This window comes from Ambystoma mexicanum, chromosome 12 (genome assembly GCF_040938575.1).
Source record: "Ambystoma mexicanum isolate Mex_15411 chromosome 12, UKY_AmexF1_1, whole genome shotgun sequence".
In the NCBI taxonomy this organism is placed as follows: Eukaryota; Metazoa; Chordata; class Amphibia; order Caudata; family Ambystomatidae; genus Ambystoma; species Ambystoma mexicanum.
This window is the reverse complement of record NC_090936.1, coordinates 1,134,122,543-1,134,142,784: the sequence shown is the minus strand read 5'-3', so window position 1 is coordinate 1,134,142,784 and position 20,242 is coordinate 1,134,122,543. Positions and strand designations below refer to the sequence as shown.

Sequence of the window (20,242 nt, the reverse complement as noted above, 5' to 3'; positions counted from 1 at the left end):
ATGTTGGTTTCTGATTTAGAAGGTTAATTTGTTCTAAAATTAGATGGATATGGCATGCAGTTGACTAATTAAGCAGATCATCTGTCCGGGCTCCACTTCCCTATAAAGCAGGACAGCAAAGAAGCAACTATTAGCAAAGAGTAGTTTCACTCGCAGTGGCAAAAAGTTGAACCGCTCATTTATTTACATGTTCATGTCTTTTGGTTTCTTGGGTAGGTTTCAGTTTCAAATACAACTTTCTCTTCAAGATTAACACATTCTTTGAATTAAAGATATACTGGTTTTTTAACTCACAAATGCTCTTTGCCTTAAAAACTACACTTGCAATGTTTCAAGGTACTGTGATGTTTTTCGGATATGCGATGTTTCAGGAATTAAAAAAAAAAATAACACCCTGTTCATATGAGTGAGAAGAAAGCAACCTTGCGGCGATAGGTTAATAGATAGCCAAAGCTTATTTTCACAACTAACTTTGCAATTTCCCTAAAGTGCTTTTGGTTTTTTTCACTACTCAGCAGATCTAAAAACAGCTTGTGCTAGTGATAGTGTTGCAGCATTACTTGGCAGAAGCTCTCACTATGTCCAACATGAATCTTAATTTGCAACTCTCCATAAAATGAACACTTCTAGTCCTTTGCATGGCGATTTTAATTCAGTAAATCCATCCATTCAGCAATTCAAGCTGGCACTGTTGCTTGAGGTGCTTTATTTCATGAAGTCGAGTCTTTGGATAAAGGCGCTATGTATAAAAACTGCAATAACAGTCTTTGAGACCGCACCCCCACATTGCAAAGCATTTCTTGTCCAGTGTAAAGCGATGAATACTTTTTTCATAAACATTTTTAATCGAAACCAAACATTGCCTACCTTTCATATGAACCAGCCACCTCGGTGGTATTTTGCCTGAAAAACAAAATAAAGACTGGTTGGTCCTTGGAGCATCACCCACAAGGGAACTTTTTTTTTCTTTAGCGTTTGTTGGTATTCACTTGATAATGTTTAATCAAATCATGCTAAAGGTGTGTTAAAAGAAACAAACAGCCCCCTCCTAACAAATAACGAAGGCAGCAATACTTCTGAGGTGTTGAGGATGACCACAGTCCTAAAAAACACAAAAAATCTAAATTATCGAAACAAAATAAAAACTCATTTTATTTGTAAGTGAAAAAAAGTGGTTAACGGGACTCTTTTTTTATAGGTACAAAGTGCACCACCATAACCTTGCTCGCAGCAGTGCTTTGATAAACATTTTGGGAGAGAAAGCCAAAAAGGCAAATGCATGCTTACAATTTGGGAGTAAATTACTTCCAAGATTTGTTTTAAAAAGGCAGAAATTGGAAGATTTTTCTTGGCTTCTGTTTTTGAAGACCAAGAACAAAACAGATGACAACGTAGAAATGACATTTGTAAAAATCACAATCTGGTCTCATGGCGTGGAAGGGGGTTGACTCCAGGCGATGTACCAGAAAAATGTTCACTGTAATGAAATGTTAAACAAAAACTCAACAAAAAATAAAACGCTCCATTTAAGAATACTTCTGAGGCTCCACAACTGGACGTCGGATTTTCAAAGATGTGCGATATATGGGAGTCTATTTTCCGTGAAGGTGGTTGGCCTTTACTAGACTTAATATAAAATAAGGGCTTAGCTGAGGATAGGCTTTGTGGCTGCCCTTCCAGGTGTCAGTAGAAAGGGCAGCGAGACGAGATTTCTAAGAAAAGTAAAGCACAACTTTAAGAGTTTCCTTGGCAACAGGCTGTACCAAGCTGAGCGAAAGGCACTCAAGGTAAGCTAGTTCGAGACTATTGAGGGACAGAGTGGAGGGATATGCAGTTCTCACATTTTCCCGTTCCACACGTGAGAAAGCAACCCAGTCCCATGTTTTCCCTCTGAATTCTGGGACATTTACTTGTGTCTGTCCCATTTTTAGATGGGATGCGACCAAGCAGTTCTGGCTGGACTGGCTCTTTTGGGGTGGGACCAAGCCTGAACTGCACATGGTCTTTTCCCTTCTGTAATGGCTTGGCAGGTGAAGAACGGTGGTATGGAGGGTTGCCCACAGCAATGCCAGAGGTTAAAATTAATTCTTAACCTTTCAGCCATCACCTCTTTGTTTTGCTTTGTTCCCTCTGAAGTGGGATGGGCATGCCCAGACGTGGGTTCCAGGTCTGCTGGGCTTAGAGAGCCAAGCTACTCCTCACTGATAAGGCCCAACAAGGCCAAAACATGTTTGAGGATGCTTGTGGTTTCGTGCAGAAAGGATGTGATCTAGCAGTTCGGGCTTGACAGCCAGTTTTTGGGTGGGCCAAGCCTGATTTGCATATAGTCTTTCCCCTTTTGTAATCGCTTGGCAGGCGAGGAACGATGGTCTGGAGGCTTGCCCAGAGCAATGCCAGAAGTTAAGATTAATTCTAAACCTTCCAGCCATCATCCCTTTTGTTTTGTCATTTTTAGCTTGTGCTCTTAGGTGGCAGAGACACCTATAAACTGAAACTATGGCACTAGAGTAAAGCTAGGGACAAATGGCATATGAGGAGGGACACAAACCTTGAAGGTGGTGATTGGTTATTTAGCCCCCATTACCAGGCCATGTTAGACCCTATGGAAAATCCCCACACTGCTTTTGCCCCTCCCTGCCCAAAACCCCTGCTCATGGGAACGCTGAGCTTGCTTTAGTCAAGCCTTACCATCAAACTTTGCACTCGAAGTGGCTGCCAGTGTTTTTCAAAGTAGTCTTCTGAGAGTTAATGTCTCAATTGTAGTAAACCGCAACTGGCGTCATTAAAATGTCTAAACCAGATCTGCCTACAGCTACTCGACTTATAAGCACTATGCGTATCCTTCACTGACTACTGTTAAAAACAAGCATTGGCAAAGCCAAAAGTTTTGACTTGTGTATAAGTGTTAGGCATTTGCCAGGCACTGCTATTAGATGCCCAGGTACTTCCACCATTTTACACTTGCTACCCTCAATGGATAGTTACTACCACTATGGCAGTGCCATGCAAGGGCCTTTCCCATTCCTCCACGAAAGCTAAAACTGTTGGCATTGCCAATGCTGGTTTAAATTTAGGATTACAAATCCCAGGATTCCAAAAAATGGGGACATTTTACCACTCTTGGCTAAGCGAGTTGCACAGTTCCTGGGGGAAGGTGGCCAAAAGCTGGTTTCCCCAACTTGCAGTATTGGGAGGCCTGGAAAACAGATAATGATTCAAGGAAGCAGAATCAAGGTTGGCAGGATAGCTTAGGGGCAACGTGTTTATCTTGGAAGCAAGACAACACATATCAACACAGGTTTGAATCCCGGTCTCGCATTTGGAAACTGGCCTCCATAATTAACTACGGTTTAAAAAAAAAAATTCTAATCCCTGGTAATTAATTAATTACAGTATTGCTTTCAAGTATACAGACGTTTCAATATAATTTTCTTCAATTTAGTTACGCAAAGTAGCAGTTTTGACATTCTGCATATTTATTTCCAAATTTCCTAAATACAAGTAAAAACAAACCATGCCCGCTTCTTCACTCCAAAGCTTTTGGTTTAAGCGGGGCTAAATGTGTTGCATCTCGTTTTATTCAAATGTGTTCCAACAGGGGTCTTCAGGTCTGCTCCTCGAGAGCCCCATCCTCGCCAGGTTACTAGGATAATCACGTAGAGCATAAATAACCCCAGGCCTATTGTTAGGGTGACCAGATTAAAAAAAAAACAGACAGGCCACAAACATAATAGTAGGACTAACGCTGCCATCCCATTCAGCCCCCTCCCCTCCCCCACTGCCCGAGACACCCAAACACCCTCCCCCTGGCCCACTGGTTAGGATCGCACATTAAAATAAATACAATTTACAGACCTTCTCCACTTCCATATAAACTGCAGATTCGACTGTGACACCAACCAGGGGGGCCTGGGATGGTCCCAGCAAAACCAGGACGTCTAGTCATCCTACCTATTGTGCCCAGCCTGGAGTGAACCAGACCGTGGTCTTTGGAAGAAGGGAGGAGCAAAGTTGACAGAAAAGCAGCAGAGAAAGTAGGAACCCGTCAAACAAATGGAGAGACAATGAACTTGAGGAAGAGGGAATATGGTTGTGTGTTTGGTCACGAGTTGATGGATCCGACTGAGTGGTGATCAGAAGAGATGAGATAAAAGTTGCCCCTAAAGCCTAGCGTTTTCCGTGACAGCAATTCTAGTCAATGGTTGAGTGGTGATAGAGTGTGTGAAAGAGTGAGTGCATGATTGTATGATAGGTTATTTAAACCGCGCTTAATACCCAGAGGTTTCTAAGCCGGACCCGGGGATCGAACCTGTGTTGCTCTGTGTTGTCTTGCTTCCAAGGCGAGCACGTTGCCGCTGAGCTATCCTCCCGAGACACGAGATTTGCTCAAGCTAAGGTAATGCTGAGCAAAGAAATTTCCAAAATGGTTGTACTTTACCCTACATTACATGAAGTAATTCATTATTTGCATAGGGTTTGAGTAAGTACCCCACGCCTACTACAGATCCTGACTCTGCGAGCAACAAAGCCTATGTTTCTGGTTAAGAGCTCAGAAGCAATATTCCTTTTGGCCCCGATTTGCAAACCATTGCAAATCAAGGGACTGTTCTGCACAGAGGGGCTTTATGTCATGAGATGATGTATACGCCGGGAACATTCACAAATATTTTTCCAGGAGTAAGAGCAAGATCAACTTTATGACATGTGTTATATGGTGCTTCGTGCTGGTTTCCTCCTGCTTTGAAGTGCTATATACTGACCCAACTTAATTGTTCTCAATGTATTGACCATGGAAGGATGAAGAGCTGAGACGGCTCTGATTGGAGTTGAGCCTGTTTCTGCAGTTTGTGTACAAGGGAGCTAACGTGAGCCCCTATCTCCCAGAGTTATCCCACTGGCAACTTACTCCTAATAAAATGGAGTAACTTACCAAGGAGTATGTTGGTCTAAGTTCACCAAATAACGTATGAATGATTGATAAAAGGTTTTAGGACTTTTATGATGACATTTAGCCATAAATCAAAAACAGCTGTTTACTTTACGCGTGCATATCCTTCTCACATCAGCAAGTGGGTGTTTCCAAGGGCATGCTAGGGAGTGGTCAATGTGTCAATGGATGGGGGTGGGGGTATGCTAATAGAAGCGTAACCTTGCGTGCACCAAGTACAAAACTACCAAGTCCTCATGGAAACTTGTTAAAAACACAAGTGCACCTGAACATTCTTGGTTAAAGTGTTGGCTAAAGGGCATTAAAGTGTAAACACGTGCGAGCACATTGGGGTTGTTGTTTGGAGAAATATTTTGGAGCGAGAGAAAAAAAAACAATTCATAACGGTTTTTTATAACATTATTGCTGCGTTCCTGTCTGAAAGGGAGTAAGTGATTCCGAAGCCGAGTGGCAATGCCAGTCTCCCAATTTCAGATGTAAATGAGCCTTGTTACTTATTCCGGTGCACCACACACATCGTCCAATGCTCGAGTTACACCCGATTCCCCGGAATACCTCGCCCGGGTGCGAACTGCGCACAGATGTAGGACTAACTAATGCCCAGGGGAACTTGCATCAAAAACACTTGAGATTTCAACTCCTTTTACCCAACCGCAGTTTAATTAAATCGGTTGGCCACGGTGTGGCACAATGTGACCGAAATATTCATAGTTTCCTTGCAATCAATTGGAGAGTGGCTAGGCAAAATCCTACACCATCAGTTAATTGCGTATACCTATGTGTATGAAATAATCAACAGGACCCCCCTCAAGTGTAAAACATGGCCATGCAACGCAGACGATGCATCGTTCACTGTCTAGGTCTACATGGCCATGCAACGCAACGTTCACGGTCAAGGTCTACATGGCCATGCAATGCAACGTTCAGCATCTAGGTCTACACGGCCATGCAACACAGCGTTCCCTGTCTAGGTCTACATGGCCATGAAACGCAGATGCAACGTTCACTGTCTAGGTTTACATGGCCATGCAATGCAGATGACACAACATTCACTGTCTAGGTCTACATGGCCATGAAACGTTCACTGTCTAGGTCTACATGGCTATGAAACGCAGATACAACGTTCACTGTCTAGGTTTACATGGCCATGCAATGCAGATGACACAACGTTCACTGTCAAGGTCTACATGGCCAGGCAACGCAACGTTCACCGTCTAGGTCTATATGGCCATGAAACGCAGACACAACATTCACTGTCTAGGTCTACATGGCCATGAAACGTTCACTGTCTAGGTCTACATGGCCATGAAACGCAGACGCAACGTTCACTGTCTAAGTCTACCAGGCTACGCTTTTCTTACTATCCCAGATTGATTTGGGGTATTTTAGGGATAGCTGCCTGTTTGGCCAATAGCGTAAAAACATGCAATTTCTAGTCTGCACTGCGGTCATGGTGCCAATTGGATGTGATGGCAGTCTGCCCCTAATGAGAGGCACCTCTGGTGCCAATTCACTAAGGATGAACCAAAAAGCTCTCGATCTCAATCACCATCAAAATCCTCCTCTCCCAAATTATCTGAGAATACCCTTTGCCCAATCACTCATAATCGCCCTCTCCCAATCCCCCTCCCTCCATCTCTGAAACTCCCCTCTCTTCAACCTCTCTTCTTCTCAAGCTATCTCCCTCTCAATCTCTCCCCAGCCAAATCTCTCCCCAATCTCGCCCCAAAATTGCCCTCCCCCAAATCGCCCTCCTCCCCAATTTCCCCTTCCTCCCCAATATTCCTTCTCCCCAATCTCCCTCCTCCCCCCAATTTACCCCTCCTGCCCAAATTGCCCCTTCCTCCCCCAATCGCTCTCCCCCCAATCGCTCTCTCAATCTCTCCCTTTCTTGCCCCCCCCCCACCCACCATCAGTTTGTCTCACAAGAGTCAACAGGCTGCTTGGTGTCCTGTAGCCAATTCATTATGACAGCTATCAGCACCTTTGGTTTCCTCCAGTTTTTAAAAAAAGTTTAAGGCACAGATTTGTATGAATTTGAATTTCACAGATGTCGGAACAATTTATGGTTATGTTAATTTGTTTCTTTCTAATCTGAAATTGGTTTTGATATCAGGTGGCACTGTGAAAGCTGCATATAATCCAAAAATATCAACATGGAAATAGAAGACAGCCGAGAAGAACAAGTTACTCCTTACCTTGTAACGTTCTTTCGATGGGATGTTCCTCCGACGTATTCCTTATCTTAGATATCTCCTTCCAGCTCTGCTGGCCTCAGAAAATTTTTCTCTAGAGGGTGCTGCGCGTCGACGTCCGCCGAGTCGATGTCCCTCGACAGCCGCCGTATCGACGTCGACGTTATCCTGCCTATAAAGGCTGCGCGCAGCGTCCGTTGCTCAGTTCCATTTTGTAGCCCACAGTATTTCTGTCTGGACTAAACTAATCACCCTGAAGGAGCGTAAGCTGTAACAACAAGGGAAGTAGAACTGCGGGGATGGATGGGAGGGTCGATAAGGAATACGTCGGAGGAACATCCCATCGAAAGAACGTTACAAGGTAAGAAGTAACTTGTTCTTCGAAGGGATTGTGTCCTCCGACGTATTCCTTATCTTAGATAGGCTCCCATAGCAGTATTCTATTATTGGAGGTGGGAGTACTGACTTCATGCTGCCTTCTATTGATGAATAGAGTGCAATACTGCCCTTCCAAACCTAGTCTCTTGACTGGAGGAGGAATCCAAGTTGTAAAATCGTGTAAAGGTATGGACGGACGACCATGTGGCGGCCGCACAAATGTCTTTAACCGGCACTCCTCTTTTGAGGGCAGATGAAGCTGCAATACCTCTGGTCAACCTAAGGTTTTGAGGGGGCTCTTTTCCTGCCAGTTTATAACATTCCAAAATGGCTAGAATGATCCATCTGGAAATGGTCTGCTTAGTTATCGGTAACCCCAGCTTGTGACCTGTGTAGCCTACAAACAGCTGGTCTGCTTGTCTTATCCTGGCCAGTCTACTGATGTAAAAACTTAAAGCCCTTCTAGGGTCCAGCCTGTGTAACCTCTCTTCCTCTTTCCCCGGATGAGGAGGAGGATAGAAAGATGGCAGGGTAATCTTCTGAGTGATATGGAATTCAGAAACTACCTTTGGGAGGAAATTAGGCTTCACTTGCAGGACAACTTTGTCTTTGTGAAAGATTGTATGAGGGGGTTTACAAGAAAGAGCTTGTAACTCGCTCACCCTTCTAGCAGATGTAAGTGCTATTAATAAAACAGTTTTAAGGGTAAGAAATCTTAACGAACAGGAATGGAGTGGTTCGAAAGGTGTGCCCATCAGGAAAGTTAAGACTAAGTTTAAAATCCCATAGGGGAACCTGGAATGGTCTTGGGGGATAAACGTTGGTTAACCCCTTTAGGAACTGTATTACCAAGGGTAACTTGAAATAGGATGGGTCTTCCGCAGTGCGCTTAAAGATGGATAGCGCTGCGAGATAGCGCTTAATGGTGCCAACTTGAAGGCCTGAATTTGCCAAATAGAGTAGGAAGGACAAAACCATTGGTGTACCACATGAAAAGGGGTCGATATTCTTTTCTCTACACCAGCTGCAAAATCTGTTCCAACGGCAGCGCTATAAAGACTTTGTTGCTGGCCTCCTTGCCGAAAGCAACACCTCCATAACATCATCAGGGAGGTGCCAATCCTTGTACCTCAGCCTTTCAGAAGCCAAGCGTGAAGGTTGAGGGTTTTGATGTCTGGATGGAGAACCTGACCTCCCTTCTGTGAGAGTAGGTTCTCTCTGAGTGGAAGTCGAATTGGAGGGCAGATGGACAAGTCTAGAAGGTCCGGGTACCACGTTCTCCTGGCCCAATCCGGGGCAATTAGGATCATGGTTTTCCGGAATCTTCTCAACCTCCTGATCATTTGAGGAATGACAGGGACCGGTGGGAACGCGTACAGAAGTGGAAACTCCCAGTCCACTATGAACGCGTCTCCCAGAGCTCCTCTCGGGGGGAATTCCCTTGAGCAGAACAGGTCGCACTTCCTGTTGACACTGGTGGAGAACAGATCCACCTGAGGGGTTCCCCAAAGGGCGAAGATCTCTTGAAGGACTTCCTGAGCTAGTTCCCACTCGTGGGAGACTGTGCTCTGCCTGCTCAGAGCGTCCGCTGTCAAGTTCTTCTCTCCGGCTAGGTGAACTGCCGATAGAGAGATTCCTTCTTGGATTGCCCAAAACCAGAGCTGAATCGCCTCTCTGCACAGAGGTAGTGATCCTATGCCTCCTTTTTTGTTGAGGTAATGCATGGCCACTGTGTTGTCTGTCATTATCAGGACATTCTTTCCTTGTACAGATGGCAGAAAAGCCTTCAGCGCAAGTCTGATGGCCCTCAGCTCTAACAGGTTGATGTGTAGTCTGGACTCCGATGGAGACCAACGACCGCTGATGGTCAAGTCGTTGGCGTGGGCTCCCCACCCCGTGAGTGAGGCATCCGTGACTACTGTCATCTCCGGCCAAGGTTGCCAAAACTGCTCTCCTTTCAGAATGTTCTCCTGACAGGCCCACCACTTAAGGTCTCGAGCCACCCTGTCGGGAACCTGAAGAAGATCTGTCATTCTTCCTGAGAATTGTGACCACTGAGTCCTCAGTGCCCACTGGAGAGATCTCATTCTCAGGCGAGCCTCTGGCACTAAGAAAATGCCGGATGCCATGAGGCCTAGCAACCTCAAAAAGTCGAAGGCTGGGAGACGTTGGGCATTTTGGAACTTGGTAACCATCTGTAGAATATCTTGAGCCCTCGCCTCTGGTGGCGAGGCTTTTCCCAGGGAAGTGTCCAGGATCGCTCCGATGAACTGGAGTCTCTGCGATGGTATCATTTGTGACTTCTTTAAATTGAGGGAGAAGCCAAGTCTGTGAAGGGAGTGGCAAACGTGATTTAGCTGGATCTGAGCTTGTTCCGAAGATACAGCCCTGATCAACCAATCGTCCAGGTAGGGGTAGACGTGAATCCCTTCCCTCCATAGACTTGCCGCCACTACCGACATTAACTTGGTGAAGACCCTCGGGGCGGAGGTCAGCCCAAATGGCACTACCCGAAATTGATAATGAGAGTTGACAATTGCGAACCTCAGGTATTTCCTGTGTTTGAAATGGATAGGCACATGGAAATAAGCGTCCTGGAGGTCCAGAGATACCAACCAGTCCTGGAACTGAAGGGCCTGAAGGATCTGAGAAAGAGTTACCATCTTGAATTTGTCTTTCCTGAGGAATTTGTTAAATTCTCGCAAGTCCAAGATGGGTCTCAGTCCTCCGTCTTTCTTTGGAATGAGAAAGTAAGGGGAGTACCAGCCCTTGTTCCTCTCCGCTACAGGTACCGGTTCTATGGCACCTTTCTCTAGCAGGTCTAAAATTTCCTGCAAGAGGAGCGGATCTGAAGCTTTCTGAGAGCTGATCCCCGGTGGATGACTCTGAGGTATGCGTAGGAGAGGCAGGCAGTAACCTTGGGCAACTGTTTCCAATGCCCAAGCATCTGACGTGATAGCCTGCCATTCCGCCAGATGTTGAGTTAACCTGCCTCCTACAGGTGTCCTGTGAGGGAAGTCCTCAGAGTGGTTTTGGGGCGGCTGATGCAGATGCCGATGGTAAAGAGGCACCTGCTGTTGCTGCGGCTTTTGAATATCTACCCCGTCCACCTCGGGTAGTTCTTCTTTGTCTCCTTTGAGCCGGTCGTCCTCTACCTCTTCCGAATGCGGAGTAGAAGCGAAAGGACTTGCCCCTCGCAGAGGTTCCTGTGGGACGAAAAGATGTCTGACGGATTGCAGCGCCTAGGGATTTTGCTGCTGCTTTTGATGTCTGCAGTTTTTCTAAACTGTCATCCGCCTTTTTCCCAAACAAAGAAGAGCCATCGAATGGCATGTTCAAGAGCCTGGCTTGCACATCTGGGGCAAAACCAGACTTTCTCAACCAAGCGAATCTCCTGGTTGTTGTACTTGCCGCCATTGCTCTGCTGATACTGTCAGCCGAATCAATGCCCGTCTGGAGGGATTTGCACATAGCGTCTTTACCGTCCTGTATGATATTTAGGAACGCCTCCCTTTCTTCTCCCTCCGGGATGCAGTCAGCCGCTGTAGAAGCACACTCCCAAAGTGTATGGCTGAATCTAGCAAGGGTGCAAGTAGCATTAACAGATTTTAACGCCATGCTACATGCCGAAAAAAACTTTCTTTGCCATAGCATCATATTTCTTATCGTCCCTGTCCTGTGGGACGGTAGGGTAAGCAGTCTTGACGTCAGTAGAAGATGCTGCCTGTACCACCAGACTTTCTGGGGATGGGTGTTTTGACAAAAACTCCGGGTCTGTAGAAGATACCCTGTATTTTGTAGACAGCTTTTTATTTACTGCCGGGACGACATCTGGGGTTTCCCAGTTCGTCATAATCTTCCTCTGAAGAGCTTTATGAAAGGGCACTACAGGATCCTCCTGTGGACCTTTGTCAAGAATATCCGTGAGGTCATCTTGTTGGAAAGCCTGTGAAGGTGTTGACCACCCCATAAATTCTGTGATCCTGGCCATTAAGGCGCTATAGGGGGTTTCAGCATGCTCCCCCGGGTCTGGCCTAGCAAACTCCACCTCAGGGGAAGTGTCTAACCCACTTGCCTCATGTAAGGAATCATGAAGATCCTTTAACCTGCGTTCTTCTGCGGATAACTCCTCTCTAACTGGGGTTGCAGGTCCCTGCAACTCAAATGTGTCTTCCTGTTCAGATAGTTCTCCCTCTTCCAAATTTGAGGACATAGTTCTCAATTGTTCTGAACTCACAAAGGGTGTAAAACCCATCTCCAAGGCAGAGGGTGCCAAACTTGTCATAATCGGCCTCGAAAACGTCGATGTCATCGACGCCGACGTCGAAGGCTTCGGGCGTGGCGTCGAAAACAAAGGCGGAGGCCTCGAGGTCCTCGATAGAATTGGGATTCTGCTCGAGGAAGTCGACAATCTCGACGCCATCGAGGACCTGGGGATAGTCACTGGGTGCGTCGTAACCGTGACTTTCCTTGGCGTCGACGCCGGTGCCGAAGATGGCGTCGAGTCGACAGACCCGTGTGTCGAAGCTCCCTTCGACAACGGCGTCGAAGACACCGACCTCGGCGTCGACAGAACCTTCGAAGAAGGTTTCGAGGTCATAGCTTTACTCAAGGGTTCGTGACGCGCTCGAGAAGCTTCCTTCGCCGGGTACTGCGACTCGCAGCGTTTTTGACCTTCGGGTCTTTCGACCAGAGCATCGCTATCGGCAGTCTTCGAGGGGGTCGAGGCCGCTTTCTCGAAGACGCTCATCATATTTTTGCGGAATTCCTCTCATTCAGCCTGGGAACTATGTTTTGTGGGGCAAGGGATTCTCTTAGGAGAAACAGAGGAAGAGGAGGACGGAGAAGGGGATCTTCGACGTCTCCTCTTCGAGTGCTTCGATCTCGAGGAGTGATGGGACCCACTCCGAGACCTGGAGCGTGAATGGTGACGAGGAGACGAATGTCTCGACTTCGTCGAGGAAGAAGAAGCTTTTGAAGTCTTACCTTTCTCCAGCTTCCCCCTACGCTCCTTCAGGGCCTTAGCTGTCATGGACATACAGTCCTCGCACTCCGAACAATGGTGTTCAGCTCCCAAACACCACAGACAAACTCTGTGAGGGTCAGTCAGCGACATCTTTTTCCCACAATCTCGGCATTTTTTGAAGCCGGACCGAGGAAGCCATCGAGTACGGATCGAATATCTCGCGGTAAATAGGATAAATTGTCTACGAAACTGAGCAACGGTATTCCGAGGAACTGAGTAAGCGCGGAAAAACGGAACTGAGCAACGGACGCTGCGCACGGCCTTTATAGGCAGGATGATGTCGACGTCGATACGGCGGCTGTCGAGGGACATCGACTCGGCAGACGTCGACGCGCAGCGCCCTCTAGAGAAAAATTTTCCGAGGCCAGCAGAGCTGGAAGGAGATATCTAAGATAAGGAATACGTCGGAGGACACAATCCCTTCGAAATGTGATGTTAGGAGGGACACAGCCTGTGGGTGTTCAGCTTTTTATCCACCCAATAGCCATACCAGTCGCTATGGCCATTCCTACTCACTACTTGCCCCTTCCCATGCATCACTCTCCCCAACCCTACCCCTTTTCCCCTAGCCCCTAGACCCTAGCTAGCTCTGTGTTTTCAAGTGGATGCCTTTGGTATATCTTAACAGTTTCCAAAAGGTATCAATACTTGGATTTTGAGTAAGCAGTCTTCTGAAAGGTAATGGCTTTGTTGCAGCTGTGAACCCACTCCTGGCATAATAAAACAAAATGGCCTTCAGCCACTTCATATATAAACAGTGTATGTGTCCTGGCCTCCATTCCTTACACTTAAAACAACCGTTTTGAGGCTTACATGGGTATCATGCAGGCATTTGCCAGGTACTGTCATAATAGACCTAGTTACTAACGTGTACCAGCGGATGCCATCTTAAGGCGAGGAAATGCCACCACGACTGTGCCTGGATAAATAGACAATTCCACGTCTACACAAAAGCCAAAAGTGGTGGCTTTGCCAATGCTTGTTTTCGTTGTGTGTTTTGGGCTTATTTGCATGGAGTTTGCTAGTTTCGGGCTTTCTTTTAAAGGGGGTTAGGGTTATTCTTTTCTTCCAACATAGACACACTAAAGCAAGAACCGGAAGTGAGTTACCACGACCGTTTCTGCTGAAAGGCGAGGCAGATTTTAACACCCAGGCCATTGAATGTGCGCAGGGCATTTGACAGTGCAGCTCCGTAAAAATAAAATTAAAAAAGTTGACATCTATATTTGGAACAGTGCTCACCCCTGAGCTTCACACAAACCGTAGGCATATCGCATATGCTAGAAATTGGGTTATAAAATATTTAGTACTACCAGCAAAAACCTTCACAGACGAACATTAAACCGGAAAAGCACTGGTTGGTGCAGCGAAAGCTACATGCACTCTTACGCCCCTCCTCCACCTCCAAGTGGTGCAGGCGTCCAAGAACATGTGAACGTCTCATCTTGAGGAAACCCAGCGCTGCAGCAAAGGACTAACGCACTCGCAGAAGCCATTCCTTCGGAGACCGCCACGTTCCAAATATAGCTGCATGCAGCAAAGGAGGGCAGGAAGCGGCACGCTTCGGCTGTCCATTAAATCCGCTCCTTCTTGTTTCTGACCCAGAAAAGATAACGCTCAGCTTCCATCTTAAAGTACCGGCTTCTCTCCATGGACTATGCCAAGTTTCTAAAGACAAATTGACCCATCACCCAGAGAATTTGACATCGGTTTACAGTTTGGATGATGGAAAGATAGCTCAGTTAGTTGAGCTATCTTTTCGGATATGTGTCTCGACTCCATTCGTAGGTCTGAATTCTGGCAGGCCATTTCATGGGCTAAAATAGGGTATATTGCTGACTTTTGCCCAATGTCAATTTGCCAAATTGCTTGCCACATTTTTTTCCTACCGCAAATCTATGTGGCAAGTTTGGGTTTGGCATATGCAGGTGGCAAAAGCACCTTCTTACCGAGTAGTGCACTTAAAAGCATGAACACTACCACAAATATTTATGAAACTGTTTAAATAGATGCACATGTTTGACGTGTGCAGTCAGTGCCCCAAACGGCACCAGCATGGTTATGCTCAGTCGGTCATCGGAATGGTCGCAGATAAATCACAGGTAAGGGTGCAACTGAAGGGACTTCTGCACTTACCTTACCAGTGGTTCTGGTCAGACAACAGTATGGAGACGGACCAGAGACTCAGCACAAATTGTGCTGTGGCGAAAGGCTTGGGGTGACCAGTGGGTTACCCTTTTCCTTTTGCGCCCCTGGTAGGTGCACCCACACATGTGAGGTACCGTTTTCATCGGGACACCTGTGGGAACGCGGGGCGGTAGGCCATGTGCTGTTGGCGGTGTGTTTCGGTGAGTGGCCAGAGGGAAATGTCTGAGAATTGTCTGCATTTCCAGCCAATTTCAGAGACATTTCCCTGTGTCTACTCACCGAAACACGTCGCCACCAACAGATGTCATACCTTCTCGCGTTCCCACAGGTGTCCCGACGAAAAAGGTACCTCACATGTGTGGGTGCACCTATCGGGGGCGCAAAAGGAAAAGGGTAACCCGCTGGTAACCCCAAGAATTTCGCCACAGCACCATTTGTTCATGTGGGCAACCTACAGATTTGGGCCTAGGGTGTCGAAGCGAGCAAGGAAAACAGGGAACCCGATGCATTTCCCAAAAGAGGACACCCGTGGGAATGCTCAGAGGTCTGACTTGCGTGAAGCGGCCCAGAATGTATTACCCAGAACCCCAGACAAAATGAACATTGTGTTTTTCCCCACCAAATATCACACTTTGTCGGGGATTGTGGCTAATAAAAACTGGGGCAATTTGCGCAAGGCAGACCTCTGTGGATTCCCACGGGTGTCCTCTTTTAGGAAATGCATGGGGGTCCCTGTTTTTCTTGGTGGCTGCAACACCACAGGCCTAAATCTGTAGGTTGCCTCCCCAAACCCTTTGGGGGGATAGCAGTGGTTTAGCCTTATTCCTTTGCGCCCAGGGAGGTGCACCCACACATGTGAGGTACCGTTTTCATCGGGACACCTGTGGGAACGCGGGACGGTAGGCCATGTGTTGTTGGGGGTGTGTTTCGATGGGTGCGCCGAGCGAAATGTGCGGAAAAAGCTTTTTTTTCCCCCACATTTCGGACTTTGCAGGGGTGTCTGGGTAATAAATTCTGGGGCGATTTGCGCAAATCATTCCTCTGCGGATTCCCACGGGTGTCTCCTTTTCAGAAATGCATGGGGGTCCCTGTTTTTCTTGGTGGCTGCAACACCCCAGGCCTAAATCTGTAGGTTGCCTCCCCAAACCCTCTGGGGGGATAGCAGTGGTTTAGCCTTATTCCTTCGCGCCGAGGTAGGTGCACCCACACATGTGAGGTACCGTTTTCATCAGGACACCTGTGGGAATGTGGGACGGTAGGCCATGTGTTGTTGGGGGCGTGTTTCGATTGGTGCGCCGAGCAAAATGTGGGGAAAAAGCGTTTTTTCCCCACATTTCGGACTTTGCGGGGCTGTCTGGGTAATAAATTCTGGGGCGATGTGCGTAAATCATACCTCTGCGGATTCCCACAGGTGTCCTCTTTTCGGAAATACATGGGGTTCCCTGTTTTCCTTGGTGGCTTGGACACCCGAGGCCTATATCTGTATGTTGTGCCCGTCGGCAGAATGTCTGAGATTCCGCTCTCAAAACAGACTTGGGGTTACTTGTGTTTTAGGCTTTCCCCTTGGCAGCCAGGTAGGTGCAGCCACACATGTGAGGTACCGTTTTCATCGGGACACCTGTGGGAACGCGGGACGGTAGGCCATGTGTTGTGTTTATGTGGTTTTCATAACGTTTTGACCCATTTGCTGGTGCCCTTTGTCTCACAACCCTTTCATTTCCCAAATGTGGCCTACATTTAGTCGCTGCTTTAGCCACCATACACTTTTGTAACATGCACAAGTCACCCACCCTTGAAAAGGTCTGCCTGTGCTCTTTCAGCAAATGTATGCTTGCCGTTCCTCACCACATTGGTTTTCCCGGTTTACACATGCTAAGTGCGTCTGGTCAGGCCGTGAGCGTAAAACTCCTGTGTACCATGGCTCAGTGTTTGGCTTGTGGTATTGCTTGTTTTGTAAAACACTACAAAAAATGTGTGTTCTCCTAACTGCAAGAGTCGGGGGAATGTAGCGGAGCATTGCTTTTCTCAAAATTCATAGAAGCCATTGCCGTACCAAGCCAACCATGTCCAACACATACCTTTTTTTCAGTCATTTTCCCGCTTTTCCCCCAATCGATGGCAGTTTCCCCTACCTAGTTGTTGCCTGACATACGCAAATCACCCCTTCCTAAACTTGGAATTGTGTCTACTTTTCAGAAATATATGCCTTTCTGTCCTCCAATTTGTCTTTCCTGCCCTTTTCTTCCATTCTGTCCATGCATGTCCAATTGGCAAAAATGGACAAAATCGCCTACCTCTCACAAAACGGTTGATAACCACATCAAAATATTTTTTCTCCATTTCCACTCAACCTGTTCTTGAAAGCCAGGAAATTGGGGAACTCAGCACAGAAAACCATTTGTTCCTAGCTCTTACAAGGAAAAAACCACAGGCTTCTTTGTACATCATTTTATTGTCATTTTTTTAAAAAAAAACATTATTTTCGCCCTTTTTGCTTATTTTCTCTCACCCCCCCTACAGCAACCTGGGATTCCTGGGTGGTGCTACGACCGCCTACATGTGGGAAAAAAAGGAGCCAAATATGGCCGAGATATCTCATGTAACAAAAAAGTTACAAGCCATTGAATGGCCACATACCGAAATCACCAAAAAAGGCCCTGGCACTGGGGAGAAAAACCCATGGCACTTAAAGGGTTAACATATCCTGGCAAAAACTATCAGACAGTGAGCATCTGGACATGCGCTGCAACCCTTGGCCAATTGCGATGGTACATGGGCCTGTGATCTCAAGACCTACAGTAGCAACAAACCTTCCATTCTTCCAACTCATGAACCCGTTACTAGCACTTAAAGGGCATCAACAAACAGAATGATTAACAGTATTGCTGCCTCCCGCTCCCTGCCACCCCCCAATTTACTCGTGCTCTTTTTTTGCCTCCCTGTAAATAGCATAGTTCCACAAAGTGACTCTTAATACATTTTCTCCAGTCCTGGGTTTTCATGTATAAGAACAACTCTTTCTGGGAGTTGTAGTCTTTTTGATTCAACAGCATTCACATACCAGAAAACAATGATTTTCAAAAGAAACCCCAGTGATGTTCAGAAGACATGGAGCCACTCATCTGATCACCCTAAAACATCATCCAAACAGGAAAATGAGCCTAGCCACATGTGGCAATACTATACATAATTTCAACTCTGTTCCTCATATTAAGCATTTCTTTGGCCATTTACTGCTGTCTTTCATCCCCGCCCCTCAATCTCCTATCACTCTTGCCCTGTGGATCAAGCCAGCAACAAAACAAAAAAAACTTGTATTCCACCATAAAACCCCAACGCTACATTCTGGCATGCAAGTATCACACTGTATAAGTCTATGGGGCAGTTTAACAATGTTTAGTTTTACAACGAGATACTCATTTGGAAAGCGGGAGCTTCTTAAAAAAAAGAAAAAAAAATCAAGCACTGAGCATAGTATTAAGCCATTGGCAGCTCCATGGGTGGGTAGATGGATATGGGCAAGGTAGACTACTGTCCCTTGCCTCCGTCCCCATAGTGCTGCTGCCCATTAATTATGAGGTTTAATCAAAGGCCCTAAAAAACAGAATTGAAGGGCCCACAGGAAGAATAACCTGCCAGCCTTCCAAAAATGTTCACACTAAAAATGGGCCTATTAAACAGAATATGTGGGTGTCTTTCTGCAGTTGAAATCCAGAGAAAGCGGAGAAAAAATGGAATGAGTGCAAAGTGAAAAAGCACAACACATTGCGGGCTGAGAGATAAAAGCAGCATTTTCACTGAAACTAGCACCCATCAAAGGGTGGTGCACTATGACAACTCAGACCCATTTTCGGCATAAAAACAAACAGATTATTAAAAAATATATTTTATGAATTACTGAAATAAACAGCCATGTGCTTTCAGCTGTCATATTTAAAAAACAATGCTTTGTGAAAAGAAAGAAGAAATTCACTGATGCAAAAGTGAACCTTGATCAGTAGAATACACAGTATTTCAAAGAATGAAAGCCAATGTTAGATACAAAATCCATGATGCACGCCTGCTGCTAAGATGGCATTATACTTCCCTAAGGTTATCTAGAATGTTTCCAGGTTCCTTCCCCCACTGTTGGAGAAGCTGCGGCGAAAATAGTGACTACTGGCACCAATGTGACTACTGGCCCCAATGGTGGCGATGCAGTGTGGTGAGGGCGTACTGGAAGGAGGTCCTGGGGTGGATCCATGCCATAGATGGGATAACCGGAGCACTCTCTCCATTACTGATCCCGTTTGGGGTGGAGTCGAGTGACAAAGACTCCCACGCAACGCTTTCACATATGCCGAGAAATTTGCTGCTGGCCGCAAGGGTATGTTTAACCATTAAATGGAAACAATTAACCCTCCCCACAAAAAGAGAATGGTTAACCAAAGCACATTCCATATATGAAATGGAAGCCTGACAGCAGCGCTCAATGAATCTCGCACTTGCATAGACTCGATTTGGCTGCCCTTTAAAGGAGTACTACACAGCTTACTGGGATTCCATTAGACCAAATTATTAATTCTAATGCTTATGACCGATTACCAAGCACATCGTGCAGCCTAGTATACTTTGCTGCACATTTTGTGGATCGTGTGCCATGCCAGATGGCAACGTCCCGTTCAATGTGCTCGTTCATATTCCCTGTGCCTTGTTGTAATCTTTTTGATGAGTAGGGAGGGCGATGTGGGAGGCAGGAAGGGGGAGAAGGGAGAGGAGGGAAGGAATGTTTAAAACAAGTTATGGTCTTATTGTTGAAAGATCCACATTGAATGTATACATTGGTGACCTTTACAGTGGAGTCAACATGTATTATGTCCCACTTGTTAAAAATCAATAAAAACTATAAAAGAAAAAAAGCCAATGTTAGAAAATGGAATATGTGAGTTCATTTCCACCAAGAACAATCAATGGGTCTATGGGAAGATTTCGCAAATGGCCTCCCCACTGCAAGCCTGTTGGCCTCTTGATCTAAAGAGGGAATTCCCCTGAAGCGCTTGCATCCCAGCTATTTAAACTGCAATAAAGTGTGGCCTGCTCTTAATGGCGTTCAAAGCAATCTGTCCCCCTCCCGCCGTTGCCAGACCTGTTGTCTGTGAAGGCTCATTTCTTTGTAGGCCTAGCCAGGGAGTGCCTGGAATGTAGGGATCTGCAGTGGCAGATCTGTGAAGCTGATGCATCTCAACTATTTACAACACTGCAGCCCACCAATGTCACACAACAAAGAGGCTAATGGCTTGTACCCCAGCCTTTAAAAAAAAACACAGTCCAATTTTGAAATCCGGGACATTTTCTGATGAGCTGCTGGAGGGTAAAATTAGGTATTTGGAGAGTAAATTGCATGTTCAAAACTATTATGCAGCATGGTGTGAACCGGCTGTCATTTTATTAAATCCCCCATGATGAGCTGAAGTGGAGTATATGCATGTATATGTTATGGCGGTTACTAATAAATTACACATTCTTGCCATGTATCTACTTTCTGGCTAAAGTTGACCTAAAAAAAAG

General features: G+C 46.3%; 1 protein-coding gene across 1 annotated transcript in view; it reads right to left on the bottom strand.

The window, feature by feature from the left end:
• Nucleotides 1–20,242, bottom strand: part of CELF2 (CUGBP Elav-like family member 2) — a 1,289,895-nt gene that overhangs the window by 918,716 nt on the left and 350,937 nt on the right. The window contains exon 2 of the mRNA XM_069629690.1: nucleotides 868–903. Coding sequence (XP_069485791.1) covers nucleotides 868–903 — 36 coding nt within the window. The remainder of the gene's footprint in view (nucleotides 1–867; nucleotides 904–20,242) is intronic.